The sequence below is a fragment of the Aristolochia californica genome, unplaced genomic scaffold (genome assembly GCF_029961685.1).
Source record: "Aristolochia californica isolate CCGP_79_NKW_82.1479 unplaced genomic scaffold, dmAriCali1.0.hap1 SCAF_2, whole genome shotgun sequence".
Taxonomy (NCBI): Eukaryota; Viridiplantae; Streptophyta; class Magnoliopsida; order Piperales; family Aristolochiaceae; genus Aristolochia; species Aristolochia californica.
The window spans coordinates 13,825,639-13,839,509 of record NW_027181881.1 but is presented as its reverse complement, the minus strand read 5'-3'; the positions used below and the strand labels follow the sequence as shown (position 1 = coordinate 13,839,509).

General features: G+C 38.6%; 2 protein-coding genes across 5 annotated transcripts in view; one reads left to right on the top strand and one right to left on the bottom strand.

Moving 5' to 3' along the window:
* Positions 1–11,812, top strand: part of LOC137956290 (pentatricopeptide repeat-containing protein At1g33350-like) — a 64,025-nt gene extending 52,213 nt beyond the window's left edge. Inside the window, exons 1-4 of one of the 3 annotated variants that reach the window (XR_011113235.1) lie at positions 267–377; positions 10,097–10,154; positions 10,576–10,663; positions 11,026–11,812. Coding sequence is in view for 1 of the 3 variants with exons in the window: in XM_068803722.1 (XP_068659823.1) it covers positions 2,296–2,887; positions 10,097–10,107 (603 nt within the window). In the remaining 2 variants the exon portion in view is untranslated. Of the gene's footprint in view, positions 1–266; positions 378–1,994; positions 2,888–10,096; positions 10,155–10,575; positions 10,664–11,025 lie in introns of those variants that run through there. The other 2 variants (XM_068803722.1, XR_011113236.1) reach the window with 2 other exon arrangements.
* A 232-nt stretch (positions 11,813–12,044) lies between these two features.
* LOC137956939 (uncharacterized) lies at positions 12,045–13,859 on the bottom strand. Of its 2 annotated transcripts, XM_068804611.1 has the most exons (2): positions 13,524–13,597; positions 12,045–13,453 (listed from the first exon to the last, which is right to left on the bottom strand). In XM_068804611.1, the coding sequence occupies exon 2, from the start codon at positions 13,378–13,380 to the stop codon at positions 12,367–12,369; it is 1,014 nt and encodes a 337-aa protein (XP_068660712.1). In that variant the 5' UTR covers positions 13,381–13,453; positions 13,524–13,597; the 3' UTR covers positions 12,045–12,366. The 2 variants fall into 2 exon arrangements, with proteins under 2 accessions (XP_068660712.1, XP_068660711.1); XM_068804610.1 differs by having other exon boundaries at positions 12,045–13,859.
* Positions 13,860–13,871: the final 12 nt, after the last annotated feature.

The following is a 13,871-nucleotide window of genomic DNA, read 5'->3' as shown; positions in this document are numbered from 1 at the left end:
CTTCTATGGATCAAATCCTTTCTTAATGAATTGGGATTCTATAAAGGAACTTCTATGGGATTATATTGCCACAACCAGACTGTTATTCATATCACTTCAAATCATGTCTTCCACGAGAGAACAAAACACATTGAGGTATGATGCCACTTTATAAGGGAGAAATTTCATGTTGGTATCTTATCTCTCAAATATATTTCATCACAAGGACATGAAACATTCTTACGAAACCAGTGACATTGAAGATTTTAACTACTATATGCAGCTAGCTGGGTATCTACAATGTTTATTCTCCCCCAGCTTGAGGTGGAGTGTTGAAAGACAACTCCAAGTAGCATCAAAGTAATTACTTTCTCCACGTCAAGGAGGTGGCAAAGGAGGTAATATTTTAATTCAATAAACCTTTCAAGTTGTTATTTTGAAATCATCTACTATAAAGGACTGTTTGAATTTTGGGCATTATATTTGAAACCCTTTATTGAGTTTGCAAATTGGTCTTGAATTTAGAACCAATTGAATTTGCTTAACCTTTGATCTGCCATTACTTTGGAGAGTATGTAAAAGGGATGTATTCCTATTTGTGCTTATTATTATAAATCAATGTATGTAGAGGCATTTGCATGTGATGAAATTGTACACAAACAACCCTTTCATTATCATTGGGAAGCTTGTGCAGGCAAGTTAATGATCTCGATTTACATTGTCTAAAAGTCATATGATTAAGGTTGAGTCGTTGGAAAGTGATGGAGGGCAATTTGTAGTTTATTGTTGTTAAAAATCCCTTTGTGAGTATAAGTTTGTGTAGCCTAGTTAAGCTTTATATATATATATATATATATATATATATATATATATATATTTATATCTAGGCATAGATAACCTAGTTGAGCTGCCCCTATCTCAGCATATTGTTCTACTAGCCTTTGTTATCTCTTCATGTAAGGTGTCACTTGACTATTTGATTTAGTGGACTGAACTCCAAGATGTAGAAACACCTTGGTGTCACTATAAAACTCCAAGTTTTATATTGTGGTAATTTTTAATTTACCTAAAGTTTTAGTTTGACATTAATTTGCAAATAGATTGTCCCATATAGAAGGATTTCATAAGAAGTGACAAGGGAAATAAAAATAGTTCAACATTGTTTTTAGTACAAACCTATTCACTCTAAGCTTGTGCCTTTAGGGACCAAACATCTTCCATTAGTTCATGTTCACCAAAAAGAGGAGGAGAGGAGACGACCCCTTCAAGAAGGCGTTAGTTTGTTTTATTTATTCTTTCTTTTTAATTAAAATTTGATCATAAAAACTCTAATATCCATCATATAAAGATACTATATTACGAATTCAATCATATTGCAATGAGTGAAGTTATATTCTTACTCTTATTAAGATACACAAGTTAGAGTGTTGTGGGCAACAATTGGGTTAAATGGGAAAACTGATTTCTCCTGACCCAACACGACTTTTTAGTGGATGGATTTGCCACTTACCCGGTAAGACGAGGATAGATGGGGTAAGAGAAAAATCCTGATGCTGTTATAAGGTGGGGACAGGTTTTCTATCCCCACCCAGAATTAGACACATAGTTTTACTTACGTAGTGTATTTTAAAAATCATATTTAAGGTGAATAAGATAAATTTTTTTTTATTTTTATTGTTGAAAGTCAATTTAAATAATATGCTTGAGTTGTTACTGTCAATTATTATATATTTTTATATAATATCATAATTTAATTATTTTCATTCTGACCATTGAGTGTAATAAAAAAACCTATCCTTGAAAAAGTTAAAACTATTAGAGGCGGAAAAGGAGTTAAGATTTCCAAAACCGTGACCGAGGGCTCACGGATTTGATGGGTTTTAAAAAACCCCGCCCGAACTCGGCGGTGCCCACCCGGCCACCCCTACCAACGTTTTCTTATCCCTAGCAGGAGTTCTGTTCTGTCATTACCGTTTCTCTAGTTCTTTCTTTATCAAAAAGCGGAGACTATTGGGGTTACTGTCCAAAAACTTGTTTTGATTATGCAGTTTATGGACAAATTACACTAGATTTGGATAATTTTCGAGAGCAGTTCTTGTACGTTTAACAGAGAAACCAAGTTTCGCAGAGAACGGATGAGGTGCTATTGGCGGTTACGGTTTATAATCCTGCCCCTATCAGCTGTCACGTTGTGAAAAATTAATGGAAAAGTTCATCTGCTTCGAGCTGGATGGCTTGCATTCTACAGGTTGAGTTTAACGTTGACAGTAGACCATCTTCATAGTCTGGCGTGCAATCAGCTCTCTTTTGCTCTAGATGGCTTGGTTAACTTACAAACCAACAAGAATCCCTGTAGTATCGTACCAACCACATAAAACACGATGCTCTGCAAGCACGATTTGGTCGAACTCAATTAGTACCAGAGCTAACATTCTGTTGTCCTCTTATTCCAAATCCAAACCCTTGGACGTCACCCTCAAATTCTTTCGCTTACTCCCGCACCGTGACACTTTGTCATGGAATACCATTCTCGCTGCAAGTTCGCAACAAGGGTGGTATATTATGGTCCTCCATCTTTTCGTAGAAATGCTCGCCCTTGCTTCCCAGTTACCGGACTCTAAAACGCTCCGGTTAGTTCTGGAGGCATGTGCTGTAACGAGTAATCTCCTCTTTGCGTTACAGGTTCACGGTTATATACTCAAGCTTCAAGGTTTATATTCAGTAGACGTAATAACAAACACTCGTTTAATTTGTTTGTACCGGGAATTTGGATTGATCGAAAATGCGCACCAGGTGTTTGAGAGGATTTCCAACAGAGATGTTGTTGCTTCTGTTGCAATGATGGCAGCTTTTAATGAGGTTGGCCAGTACGAAGAAACTTTGAGAATTTTCTCGAACTTGTTAAGAGGTGATTACATGATGCCCAATGAATTTGTGTTCACTTGTGGTTTATGTGCTTGTGCTGGATTATATTCTTTGTCTGGCGGGGAACAAATCCATGCTTATGCTGTTAAGGCATCTGTTCAGTCAAATGTTTTTGTGGGAACCAGCTTGGTTGACATGTATGCTAAATGTGATATCATGGGTAGTGCAAAATTGGCATTTTCAGAAATATCTTCCCCTAATTCATTTTCATGGAATGCTTTAATGGGTGGGAACTTGTCGGGTGGGCAAATCCTAGATTTGTTTTCTCAAATGAGGCTGTCTGGGGTGACTCCTGATCATGTGACATATGCCACTATTCTTAGAGCTTGTGAAGATGTTCAATTAAGTTTGGTACAACAGCTACATGGTTTTGTTGCAAAGATGATGAATATTCAGTCAGATGTGTTTATTGGCACTGCACTTTTTGATTGTTATGTGGACCATGGTTGTGTTTGTGATGCGAAGCAAGTTTTTGAAGAGATTCGTAATAAAGATCTTGCTGCTTTTAATTCAGCCATTCAAGGTTACGTTCGAAACGGACATGCAGACAAAGCCATCAATTTGTTTTATGAAGCTCTCCAGATAGGGAAGGAAGTCAATGACTTGACCTTAAAATCACTTTTGATGAGAGTAACAGACATTCATCATGGGAAGCAATTGCATGCTCTAGTTGTTAAGTTTGGTTGGTCAGGAAATGAAGTTATTACTAGCTTACTTGTCACAATATACTCCAGTTTTGAATGTTTTGGAGATGCTATAACACTTTTTGATCAAGTAGATAACCCTGATATGATCTTATGTACTTCATTAATATCATCTCTTTGCCGCAAAGAAAAAGGCTGGATGGCATTGAAGCTGTACATGCAAATGGTGTCAGAAGGATTAGTGGTAGTACTTAACAATTACGCATTCTCGAGTCTGTTACACTCATGTGCTAGTCTCACAGCATTGGAGGAAGCAAAGCAAATACATGCTCAGATAGTCAAGTTAAATGCTGAGATTGGATCAGATCTGTTTATTGCCAGTGGTCTGATTGACACTTATGCGAAATGTGGTTGCATAACTGAAGCAAGAAAATTATTTGATAAGATGAGACACCGAGACTTAGCCTCATGGAATGCAATACTCACGGGCTTGGCTCAACATGGATATTTCAAAGATGTGATGGAAACTTTTCATAGAATGGTGAATGAGACAAACATAGAGCCAGACCACATCACGTTTTTGGGTGTTCTTTCTGCTTGTCGCCATAATGGTCTAGTAGAAGAGGGGTATCGATGCTTTGAGATGGTTAAAGAGCCAACAATTGCACATTATACCTGTCTTGTTAACCTGGTTGGACAAGCTGGAAGGCTGGATGAAGCATTAGATCTCATCCACAACATGCCCTTTGAGCCAACTGAGCCTTTATGGACTTCCATGCTTGTATCTAGTGGAACGCATGGTAATATTAAGATTGCTGAGCACTCAGCTGAACAACTTTTAAGTCTCAATCCAAAAGACCCCGGAACTTATATTACACTCTCTAATATCTACGCCAAAAATGGGAGATGGAAGGATGTAAGAAGGATTAGAAAATTGATGAAAGATCATGGTGTGAGCAAAACCCCGGGTACAAGTTGGTTAAGCATAAATGGTACAACCCATGTTTTCCATGCACAAACAGGTGTTGACGAGCAAGAGATGCTTACAGGTTAGATATAGACTAACAAAATAAGATACTTTAAGAAGATGCTGAATGACAATACCAATTGCTTGATGGCTAGTGTGAAGATTAGTGTTTAAGAACTATGCAGCATGTTAAGAAGTTTAAAAGCATAATTTGATACGAAAAGAACTTGTGAGTCTGAAATGACATCAGTGAAAGTTGTGATTAAAGAACTTGAAAATGACCTACTTGACAATAAGTTAATAAAAGCTGGAGTAAAACGAGTGAGTCTAACTTCAACATAATTTGCAATATGTTATGGTCAGCTGGGTATGGGTGTTAGGTTGCACCAATCTAGTATTGATAGGTGTATGGTTTGTGCTTTTTGTGTTCTATTAAATTTGGATTTTTTGGTGTATTGGCTAGATACCTAAAATTAGTATCAGGGTAAGCACCACATTCCATGTTCAAATTCCAGATTTAATGGAATGTTAAAAGCTTAGCTCTTAAACCTGTTCATAGTAGATTGGACCATCCTGACAGAGTGTGAAGGACTGCTTAATCTGGAGTGAAAGATTAATTTTGCAGCATGGTGGATTGTTATGTTTCTCTGAGACCCAAGCTTGCAAATGAGCGTCAGGTTGAGTCAACCTAGTATGAGATGAGTTTAGGGTCTTCCTTTTCACATTCATCAATTCTCGAGTTTTTTTCATATTGGATAAGTACCTAACATGATTTGGGTGATGATGATCATGATGGATAGACTGTTTATAAAAGAGATTTTTGGTGTATTTAGCAAGTTGGTGATGCTTGATGACATGTTATTTTACTTTCATAATGGAGTATATTGATGGACATTTGGCATGTAACTGGGCAAAGGGAGTTCATCAAAGCATCCACAGTAAATTGTGATTGACAATGACACTGCCATATATGCAGTATAATAGTATTTTTTAGAAAAATATTAAGATTATATATTAATTTGTAGCCAAACAATTCATTTTCTCCTAGACATGCCTGTTGGTTAATCCTGATATGCTATAAGTTTTCTCTTTATTTATGTTATTTTCTCTTATTGTCATTACCCTCTTAGTTTTTAGTCATAAGTGTATTGAGGGTATTTTTGGAAAGTGTAAGCATTGATAAACCTATATATACATGTAGTGTGGTGGAGGGATCGTTGATTTTGAGTCTCCTTTTTCACATCATAGATTCTCTCTCCTCCCACACAAACTCTTCTCTTCTCTCTTCTATTTCCCCCCACGACCTCTTCTTTCTTTCTCTTCTCTCTCTCACTCACACACACAGGCCTCGTTGCTATTTGAAGACATGTAACCTAGAGCTTATTATGGCATCAGAGAAGAGGCTCTAAGGTTTCTTGGTTACTGCACAGTGGTGTGTCTTGCCAAGAGCTGAAGGATCATTAGCTATGATAATGTCTTATTTTCTCTCGTCCATGACTGTTTCGTGTGGTCTGTCGCCCGTGCTTGAGTACCTGAGGAACTGACTTTTTTATTTGCTTTCTTAGTTTCAAAAGCTAATGTTTCTATCCTGCCATGGCATTTTATGCTTAACCAGTGGTGCTTTTCGTTGATTGCTGCTGTTACCTGTCAACAACTAACCAAGTTTTAGACCATAGATTCTGCTTTTGTTGCAGGTTTTTTGTTTTCTCATTATTCTGCTGCTGCTGCTGCTGCTTGTTTATCTGCTACTTTCTTCTTGTTGTCGCACATAGTTGACCTGTTGCTACTGCTGCATGTTTCAGACCGCTTTCAATCTGAGCAGGATTCCTTTGTAGGTTCTGAGTTCTTGTTGAACCAAGATTGCTTCCGCTAGTGTAGCTCCAGGCCTTGAAGGTCCTCTTCTAGTCAAACTAGGACTACTGCTGTTGCTTACTAGGATTGTTGAACCAGGGATCCAGGCACTGAAGGAGGCATGACCTCTGCCAGTTGAACTAAGATTATGAGTCTTCTTAAAACCTGTGTTCTTAGTGTTTAACAAACTGATGTTTCTGCCTGCTTCTTTGGCTGCATGTATCGTTAAACTACCATTGGTGCTTTAGATAAAATCCTATTCTCTTTTTCTTTGCTTACCACCATTGCTGCAGTGGATGCTAGTTTCCTAGTTTGATCCTCTGTTCGTTTGCTTTTGTTTGCTGGAATGAACTGTTATTCTTTAGCCTGTGTTAGTTAGTTGTTTGTTTCACGACATGGTTGATACTCCTGTGACCTGTGAATTTGGAAAGCCTATATAACTTAGTTCAAAACTGAGTTTTTTTGAAAATTACCACCTTACCACTTGATACGCTGTTTGACATCTTGGAGCTCACACCTGATACTAGTGCTTCATTGTCAGATCCATCACCTCTGCAATCTGTGGATCATCCTATGACATCTAAGGTTAGTCTCCTTCCTCTTTGGTTGTATTTGAACCGTCTTTTGATGATTGACCCATAGCTGTTTGGAAACCACCATGGACATGTGTCTAACTAAAGGCCAAAACCTCTCATCCTATTCCAAATTTTGTTTCCATTACCCACTTGTTTCCTAGTTGTTTTGTCTTCCTAGGAGCCTTTTTTTGTTTCCATTCCCCAATCTTATCAGGAGGCCCTGAATAACCCTGGGCAGTGTGGTGCTATGGAAGAAAAGATGGATGCCATGTATCACAATAAGACATGGGATCTGATTACTTTGCTACTTGACGATGAGTTTTTTCCGTCTTAAAGCTCGCTTGTTTGGCAAAGGTTACACCAAATTCTAACCATTAACTATGAGGAAACATTCTCTGCAGTGGCCAAACTCAATTCAGTAAGGGTCTTTATTTCTATTGTTGCAGATTTTAAATGGTATCTAAATCAACTTAAGAATGTGTTTCTTAATGGTGTTCTTCACAAGGAAGTTTGTATGAGTCAGCGAGGATGTTTATATTTGTAAGCCTAAGGAGGCTATATATGGGTTAAAGCAATTGCCTCGAACTTGGTTTAAAAAATTTAGTGCAATGGTGCTTCAATTTGGCGTGAAAGGGTGTGCTGTGTAGTATTCGGTTTTTGTGAAACATGTAAGTGCAAGTATAGTTTTTATAGTGGTTTACATATATGATATTATCCTTAGATACGGTGATACAATTTAAACATAAGAGGGTTAAACCGAGCTTGTGCACACATTTCCAAAACAAAAATCTTGGTACGTTGAAGTATTTCTTGGGGATTGAGATGTTGTAGTAGCTCCATGGGATTGTTTTGTCCAAGCGAAAGCATGTCTTAGAATTGCTATTGGAGATGGGAATGCTTGGATGTTGCCTAGTCAAGACTCCCATGGATTCTTGTGTGAAGGTTTTTGGAGATTCAGAGAGTGATGTTGGTCTGGAATGGTTTCGACAACTAGTTGGTTAGTTGATTTTATCTTCTTGTGACACAACTTAAAATTTTGTTTCTTGTAAGTGTGATCAGGCAATACATGTACAACCCCCAAGTCCCTCATTGGCAGGCATTAGAGAGGAATCTAAAGTACCTTAAAAATATTTTGGATAGAGGTTAGTTTATAAAACACATGACCTTGTGACATTGAAGGCTATGCAAATATAGATTGGGCAGGATCTCCAGATGACAAGAAGGTACCTTTGTTGTGGGCAATCTCGTCACTTGAAAAAGTAAGAAAAAAAATATTGTGGCGTGGTCCAGTGCATAAGCAAAAATATGGGACATGGCCCATGCAGTGTATGTAGTTGAAGTCTTTGTTACATGAGCTCACTTTTTCAGTGACAGGTCCTATGTCCTTTCAATGTGATATTCAGGTTGTATTCACATAGCCACAAATCCAGTTTTTCATGAGTGCAGTAAGTATATTGAGGTAGATTGTCATTTCATTAGAGGAGATGTGTAATCAGGGGTCATTAGCACTGTATTTGTTCCATTAAAAGTCAGTTGGCTGATATATTCACCAAGGTAGTTGATCTGGTCTACTTCAGGAATGCATGTTCCAAGTTGTGTATCGACCAGCCTGAGGGGGAGTACTAGAGAGTAAATTGTCTATTTATTTATGTTATTTGTACCTGTTGTTTTTACCCTTTTATGTTTAGTCTTAATGGTAGTGAGGGTATTTTTGTGAAGTGTAAGCATTGATAAACTTTTATATATATATATAAAGTGTGGAGGAGAGCTCTTTGATTTCAAGCTTCCTTCTATTTCTCTTCACAGGTTGTCCTGTTGAGGACTCAATAGCACACCGAGTCACCCAAAGGAGGCGGCAATGACTCACTGAGTTAATAACTTTTAAAGTTCATATTTTATATTACTTTAAGTATATTTTTTCATTAATTATGTAAGGATCCAGGTCGTAGGGGCAGAATTGTCAATTTAAGCCCTAAAACTCTAATGACGTCAAACCCTATTTAGAGGGTAGAGAAATAGAAGAAAGACAAACATTGAATTAGGTTAAACAGGGTTTGGAGTTCTCCTTGACGAGCTCTAGGGTTTGGGAGGTCTCCTTAACGAGCTCTAGGTATAGTTCTCTCTTGAATTTTGGTTTATTCTTTGTCTTTTGAATTCTGGTATGCATTGATCTTACCGAAGCCAAGGAAAAAGGATTGATTTACTGTTTCCGAGTTCAATTAGAGGCTGTAGCCTCTCCTACGTTCACAGCAGCAAGAGGGAGCTTCTCTCCTTCATTCCGAGCAAGAGATTGGGGTTCTCCAATCCCCAAACCGAGCAGCAAGCTCTAAAAGAGGTGCCTCTAGCCTCTAATCGAGCAAGGCAGGATTAGGAACTCCTAATCCCTCCTACGTGAACAGCAGTACCTTACCAAGAGGGTCATTACCCTCTTAGCCATGAGCAGCCAAGGGTTGAACCCCTTCCTGCTGAGAACAGCAAGGGTTCTCATCCCTGACCCGAGAAAGTCAAGAAAAGGAAACTCCTTTTCAATCTTACCGAGAACAGCTAAGAAAAGGACTATTACAGTTCTGGATTCACAAATCCCACGCCGAGTTACTCAATCCATGGCTAGGGACCATAACATGTCCCTCCTCCCATGCAAGCCTTCTCTTCTTCTCTCTTCTCACACTTGCCCTTTTCTTGCTCTTCTCACTTTCTCTCTCCTCTCGTTGTTACTTGAAGACAAAGCCCTAGAACTTAACAATGCCTATTTTAGTCATAGAGTTAAATTAGAAAGGCCTCTTCTTTTGGCCCGTCATTGCACAGAAATTGCTATTTGATTTCCAACTTTACAATTTTGTGTGCACTGAACATTGGCTGTTCATATGCTGGACCTTGTAGTTGTTGGCAGATCATTTTATATTCTCATTTTCTGAAAGTAAATAAAATTTGGAAATCCTCAATATGATCCACATGAATGATAGAATGAGCAAAAAGAGAAGGAAAAGAAGTAACAGTAATTTATCTGGAAATCCTCTCTTTTTTGTGTGATTTTTATTGTGCTCCTATCATAATCTTAAACTTATTTGTTCCACAACTTATTTTTCGTGAGGATGGAAGAGCTTATCAGATACTTGCTTAGATGAACTTACATGAGTTTTGGGGATGCATTGCAGATAAAAAATAGCAGTGTCGCCTGAAGTTTCTGATGGATCAACTACATTGTAGGAACAGGTGACCACATGGTTCATTTGCATTACTGTATTTTTTTTTTCTAGCTCCATTATGCAAAGGGGTGGATGACACAAATATTGGAGATTCATGTAATCTCAATCATTTTGGATTTCATTTGAACAAGATTATTTTACTGTCTTGACATCTCTGCTGGCAGTTTCCTGTGCATGATGATTTTCACGTTATCATATCATACTTTATTCCATTTTTGTAACTCATTTTTTCTTTTTGGACTAGGGTTTTAAGGTGGATAATGCTAATTTTAGTTTTCAAATTTCAGAGTGTTGGTGTGAAATCTATGTCAGTATAGCACGAACCTTGGAATACCTAATAGGAAAATTAAATATCCAAAGCTGATAAAGTCCAATACTGTTAGAATAGCTAAGAACAACAACTAATAATATACAATAATCTGTATCAGTGCTTCGAAAAGCATGGAAGCTTTTGGACGTAGTCAACTGCTGTCCTGTACATACTCATCACCTGAAGTATAGGGGTTACACAAAAAGGTACATGTACTCTTCTGCTCTTTCTTTTTTAAATATTTCGAATTAAGGCCTTTTTTTCTGCAAGTTGGGTTTCATTTTTATGTCCCTCTACCTTCTCTACCTTTTGTGAGTTGGAAAGATTCTTTAGTGTCATGCTATCGCGAGTATTTTTAAAGGGAGTAACTACCAGTTTATGGTAAAAATCATGCATAGTGTCCTTTTCTACCTCGTGTCTAATGCTGTTGTAAACTAGAGACCAGTGATTAATTTCAGCATCTCTAGAAATAAACTCTGGTTGTCTGGTCCCTACCCAGTGTTGACTAGCTTAAGCTTAATTTTAGTGGCAGTTCGATTGGTAATGCTCGGCAGAATGTTGGTGGCAGGGGTGTCTTTGAGATTCAGTGGTCAATATTAATATCAACTCTTTGCAGTCATTCTGATTCCACGAAAGCTAAGAAAAAGCAATCTCCTGAGACTTGTTATACTCGGTTCACTTTTCTCAGCCTGTTCTGAAGGTGATTATGCGGCAGTATCTGTTGGATCTCGGGGAGCAATTACTCTCTGGGTCATTTATTATGGTTCCTGCATTACATTGAGAATATTTGCAGATTATTTTGAATGTTTCTTGCATTCATCCTCTGAGAATGTTCATTGCTTAGCCGATTCACTGGCTATAAGCAGAGCTTCACCTTGTTGTGGTAAACTTTTCCCTTTTGACTAGTTATTTTTCACTTTTTGTTTGTTGTCTGTATTTCATTCAAATGTTGCTGTATCTCCTTTGTAATCGCTGCACTTTTTTTCCTCACGGAGCTCCACTCTTAATAATATTTCTCATTGATATTAAAAATAAAAATTCGCTTCTCTCATTTGACAGTTTTGTTTAAATCTACTAAATTGTCGTCCCTGTTATGTTTTTGCCATGTATCTGATTCCATCAGTTGAATATGCTACAAGGTTCATTGAATTGGAGGCAGCGCTTCAGGAGGGCCAAAAAATCTGATACTTGTTGGCCAATTCATTGTAGGTGTCTGTGCAGAATAAGTGCTCAACCCACATATATTCTTGAAATTGATACTTCTGTATGTATATTGTGCCCTTATCATGTTTCTGATACTGTAGAACCTTCGTGCTGCTTAGAAGTGTTTGCATTTGATGTTTTGTAGCACCAAAACCCACTGTAACTTGTGCAGAATGAAATAATGTTCTCTTTGTTTTTATTTAATTATGATTTGTTCAGTTTCCTTCTATTTTTCATTTGGGGAGATAAAATCTTAAATTGGGAGGCTTAGTTTCTTCATTTCTTCATGAAATCTGAAACTATGCGTGGCATTCAGTTTGCAAAAGTTAAAAGACAGAATTCTTGCTACCTCATTCAGGGGAGAAGTATGAGATATAGGCAGAATAACAAATATGAAAGATTAGACACTGTACTACCACCTTCTAAGACAATAGCTTGTTGGAGTGTTATTTTTAACCTCTCCACTGACATACTGAACTGAACACCTAGGAATTTGAGAATGTTCTCATGTTTTGTTCCACTGACATTCGGGTCTCTTGAACTTAAACAATCTCAAGAACGTAGGAGGAAATATGGCAGGCCAACACATCCAACTACTACAAGTTACCACTGGAAATCATCTCTATGAGGAGGTTTATATCACCATTATCTCAAATAACAAGTTATTACAAATTTCCAGCTACCCGAGTGCTGCATTCTTTCTTAGTCAGAAAAAGGCCCGACTGCCGTAAAATACTCTTGATCCGTCCTTTTTCTCCTTTGCCAACTTGTTTATATCACCATCATCGGTGGACTCTCGTTTATCAAGATCCATAGGGAGCTTCATCATGGCCAATGACTCAGTAAATTGCTGCATGCTTCTCATATACATATCCACTATCTGCTGCTGCATTACCTTCTCCTCTGCTTCGAGGTTGATGTGTGCAAGCGGGGCCGTGAAGACAGAACCCAGCTCGGCTTGTTTCGCTCCGTCCTCCCCCTCACAGGTGTAATCCGACTTGTTATTGTTGTCTCGCGGCAGATTCCCGTTCTTAGAGGTACGGATTTCTGGTGAAGTGTCGGTGCTTCGACGCGGATCAGATGAAGAACTGGAAGAATCGCGAGTCCTACGATTCTTCTTGTCCATAGAATCACCTGAGTTCCTATCATCACTCAGACTAGTCGTGGTTGAACTGAAGACGCCGGAATTCTGCACACTTTCGTTTGGAGAAACAGAACCACCACAATTGTATTCACCGGAGTTTGCAGCCATATCATAATCTTCTGAAGATTGTGAAGAAGCTCCGAGATGTAGAAACGAGGCAGCTCCCTCTAAGCAAGTCTTCGAGGTAGAGTTCCTCTCTGCCATGTTGAAGTACTGGGTGACCATTTTATTGTTCTCCGTTACTATATTAATATCAGGAAATTCGATTCTACCTGGGTCCGTGACCTCGGACCCTTCGCGGTCAAGCAGCACAACCTCTGAACTTATGGTCTGGGAAAATCTCCTTGAAGCAACGTCGTAAGTGGCCAAGAAGAGCGATAACTTAACTGTTCCTGCAGGAGAGTGGAAGAGATCGGTGGATGACAGGGTGAAATTTTGTGTCAAGTTGCCTTTACCTGCCAATGTTGATAAAGGGACCAGAGCGAAACCCAACAACTGATCTTCTAAGTAGTTTCTCGCCCTGCTAAGCATCCAAATTTCACATTTGAGGAGACCATCAATTTGGGTGACCTTCATCCTCAGGCCTTCGTTGAATTCCGGGTTTTTCCCACCACCTTTCACAATGCTCGTTGAGAGGGCTTCATCAGGGCTGTAAGTGAGGGAGAATTTGGCATAAACATCTTGATTGTCATAGATACATATGTTGTGAATGTTCCTACCATGGTGGACAAAGATATCCAGGAGACCTGAAATCCCATCGCCATCAACCTTAGAATGCGAGCCATGATCATAGCAGAACCCAGGTTTCTGATCGAAGGAATCCATCCAAGCAAAAAATCAGAAACACGCAAAACGCAAGAGCCAACCTGCAAGTGCAAAAGGAATTCAGAAAAGCATCAGACAAGCTATCTTTTGGGTAATTCCTTTTGATTTGCCGAGAAGCAGGCGTCTAAAATGTCTTCAGTGTGGGAAATGAGCTGCAGCTGGTCAGTGTTGAGAAATTGTATCGCTGTTTCTGTCGGGTTGGTGCGTGAGGAAGAACGATGGTATCGATGATGGTGATGATG